A 2,664-nucleotide genomic window follows, 5' to 3' on the forward strand; every position below is an offset into this window, starting at 1 on the left:
TCACATAAAAACATGAATTTCTTCAGATCTCGTCTTTCCATCGGCAACCTCATAGGTGCGTATTGTTGACATTAATTTACGTGTAGTTTTTGATCAATATTTGTCTGACAGCGTCTCCCACATGTGACGTTAACTAATTAATCGTTAAAACAGCAGTTATGGTAATAATATACTTGAATATATTTTATTTCATGCTTTTCGATCCCTCGATTTTTGATTGCTAAACAGTAATTTCAGTAAATGCTTCTTACGTGGCTGTTAAAGGTGCTGACAGTTAAAGGGAGTTCCTGTATTGTGAAATTTGTAATTCGTGTTTAATGTCTCATAATAAAAAGCCTCACAACAGTACTTTGACCAAGCAAGCAAACTTTTTATTTGTTTTTTATTATTGTGCAATAAGCTTTGTTAAGCTGACACACCTTTGTCTTATGCAATCAGACCGCGAATCTCACCTTTTTGTTAGTTATTTTCAAAAGGGAGAATTTTTACATGCTTTGATTAACCCTTTGAAACCAGAGCAAATTGGCTTGATTTCTTTAAAAAAAAAACGTGGGAAGAAGGCAATCAGCAACATTAAAAAATGCCCCCAAAATGAACAAGATACTAGTAAATGGGTAAGAGAAAATTACCTGAAATTAGGCACAAAAAAGAAGAAAAGAAAAAAAAAATTACCTGAAAAGTGAGGAAAATTGAGTTAAATTAAATTAACGTGTATTTTTCTGTGACATTTTAATGATCAAATTTATAAAATAATAAAAATAGTTTTCTCAACATTTTTTTTTCATTTTTTAAAGCGAAATTTCAGGTCTTTTTCTTTTTACCTTTGACGTATTTCTTGCAATTCATCGGACATTTCTTGACAAATCGCTCCTTCCCCTTTTGACTGTTTCTTTGACAAGACAAACACCTTCAAAAAATCACTTAAAAGAAATTAAGATGCGCATACTAAGTTTGTTTTTTTCTCTGACATTTTATAGACAAAATGATTAATTCGAGAAAATACTCAGCAGGTTAACCAGTATGAAAATAACAGTGACGATTCCTCTTATTTATTATCTATTTGTTTTAATATTTCAACAGGTCAGAGGTGCAGACAGGTCACTGAAACATGGAGCCACAGAGGGATGTGTAATAAACCGCAGGAGGCCAAAGCCGAGCCTCCGCCCGCAGTCCCAGCGCAAGGTAGCGTTTTGAATCATAGGCAGGCAGATTACTGATTCCTATTAATTTCAAACACTTAACAAACTTGGAATTTACCAATAATAAGTGTGCAGCAGCTTTGCACATAAAATATTTTGAGTTTAAAGTTGTATTTCTCAGAACACGTCAGAGAGATTGAACATCCCTGTATTGATTGCAAGAGGATTTTGTACATCACGCCACTTGTTGCCGCAGCAAGTGTGTGAAAGTTTTCTTTAGTCCCAGGAGGAGGAAGGACACAGGAAGTGGGGTTACAACTGGGGTGATAGAGCTAACAACTGGGGCTTGTGAAACTGAACTTCTCTGCATTTTTTCCTCAAGATATGGTTTCATGGACTTAATCTGTTTGTTTGTTCTAACGTTTGCTTTCTTTCATGCAGCACCTCGTGCCGGATTCAGGCTCCCAGGCTACAGACCCTCAAACATGGACAAGAAGTTTCTGGTCTGGTCGGGACGCTTTAAGACAGCAGACCAGATACCAGAGCTTGTGTCGTAAGTAGCGTCTTCCTGTTTACACCAGACCTCCCGCACACTTGGATCTGATTGGCTCTTGGCGTGATTTAGTTAAGATACATCACAAGAGCAGAGCTAACTAAATGGATGAGCGGCGGTGCTGCTGTGGGGTAGCTGATGTTCCAAGATGGCTGCAGTTCAAACAAGGCGTCTGTTTTTTGGGCTGAAGGTAATTACTGTTGTTCCTGAAATCAGGGTGGAGGTCATATCTGATGTGATAAAAGAGCCGATTGTCACGCATACAAACTGCAGACCTCCCACCGCCTGCGCTCACAATGAACCAGTATAGAAAAAAGGGAACATGCACGTCACTGTGAATCTGGCGCTGAACCTTAAAACAGCAGCAAACATCAACACGGCTGCTTGTCGATGTGTTTTTGATTAGAATATTGTTTGTCTTCAAAGCATTCATATATCCGACCGCACTGTGTTTGTGCATCTGCAGGTTTGAGACGATTGATGCTGCCAGAAACAAAGTCAGAGTGAAAGCCTGCTACCTGATGATGGCGGCCACAATAGGGGCCTGTCTGGTGACAGTGTTTCTGGGAAAACGGGTGAGTGACAACAGATTACAATGTTTTTCTCCCGTATTTGTTTACAAGGAGGAAAATCTTAGCTGAATGGTTTAAAGCAGGTCTACTCAACTTGCTTTGCGTGAGGGCCACTTTTGCAAAACGAGGCCAGTCGCAGCTGCCCCGTATACATGTTTCTAGGATGTCAGGACATTTCCAGGATGTTAGGATTAAAGGATGTTTTTAGGATTTTAGGACACCTGGGGCTTGATTAGGACCTCTGCCAGGAGGACTAGCACTTTTTTTTTTTGATAAACAAGCTCTATTTTGATGCTGTTTAATGCACTCTGGCACTTTATGTAGCCTTTACTAAAAGTACAAAAACAATTTCCAGAGTGAATTGTTTTATTTTTATTTCTATCAGATCTGGCCCACAGGC

At 39.0% G+C, this 2,664-nt stretch overlaps 1 protein-coding gene across 1 annotated transcript; it reads left to right on the forward strand.

Moving 5' to 3' along the window:
• Positions 1-6: 6 nt before the first annotated feature.
• Positions 7-2,348, forward strand: LOC121965793 (protein FAM162B-like). The gene is made up of 4 exons (XM_042515913.1): positions 7-55; positions 1,081-1,182; positions 1,581-1,692; positions 2,159-2,348. Exons 1-4 carry the CDS (start codon positions 13-15, stop codon positions 2,331-2,333), a joined length of 432 nt encoding a protein of 143 aa, XP_042371847.1. The 5' UTR covers positions 7-12; the 3' UTR covers positions 2,334-2,348.
• Positions 2,349-2,664: the final 316 nt, after the last annotated feature.

The sequence above is a fragment of the Plectropomus leopardus genome, unplaced genomic scaffold (genome assembly GCF_008729295.1).
Source record: "Plectropomus leopardus isolate mb unplaced genomic scaffold, YSFRI_Pleo_2.0 unplaced_scaffold21630, whole genome shotgun sequence".
NCBI classification, from domain to species: Eukaryota; Metazoa; Chordata; class Actinopteri; order Perciformes; family Serranidae; genus Plectropomus; species Plectropomus leopardus.

Excerpts from the sequence above, each read along its gene's own strand:
- LOC121965793 (XM_042515913.1), top strand. The coding sequence starts at position 13 with ATGAATTTCTTCAGATCTCGTCTTTCCATCGGCAACCTCATAG. Across the intron at positions 1,183-1,580 it reads GCCCGCAGTCCCAGCGCAAG|CACCTCGTGCCGGATTCAGG; the intron begins GTAGCGTTTTGA and ends TCTTTCATGCAG. Across the intron at positions 1,693-2,158 it reads CAGATACCAGAGCTTGTGTC|GTTTGAGACGATTGATGCTG; the intron begins GTAAGTAGCGTC and ends GTGCATCTGCAG.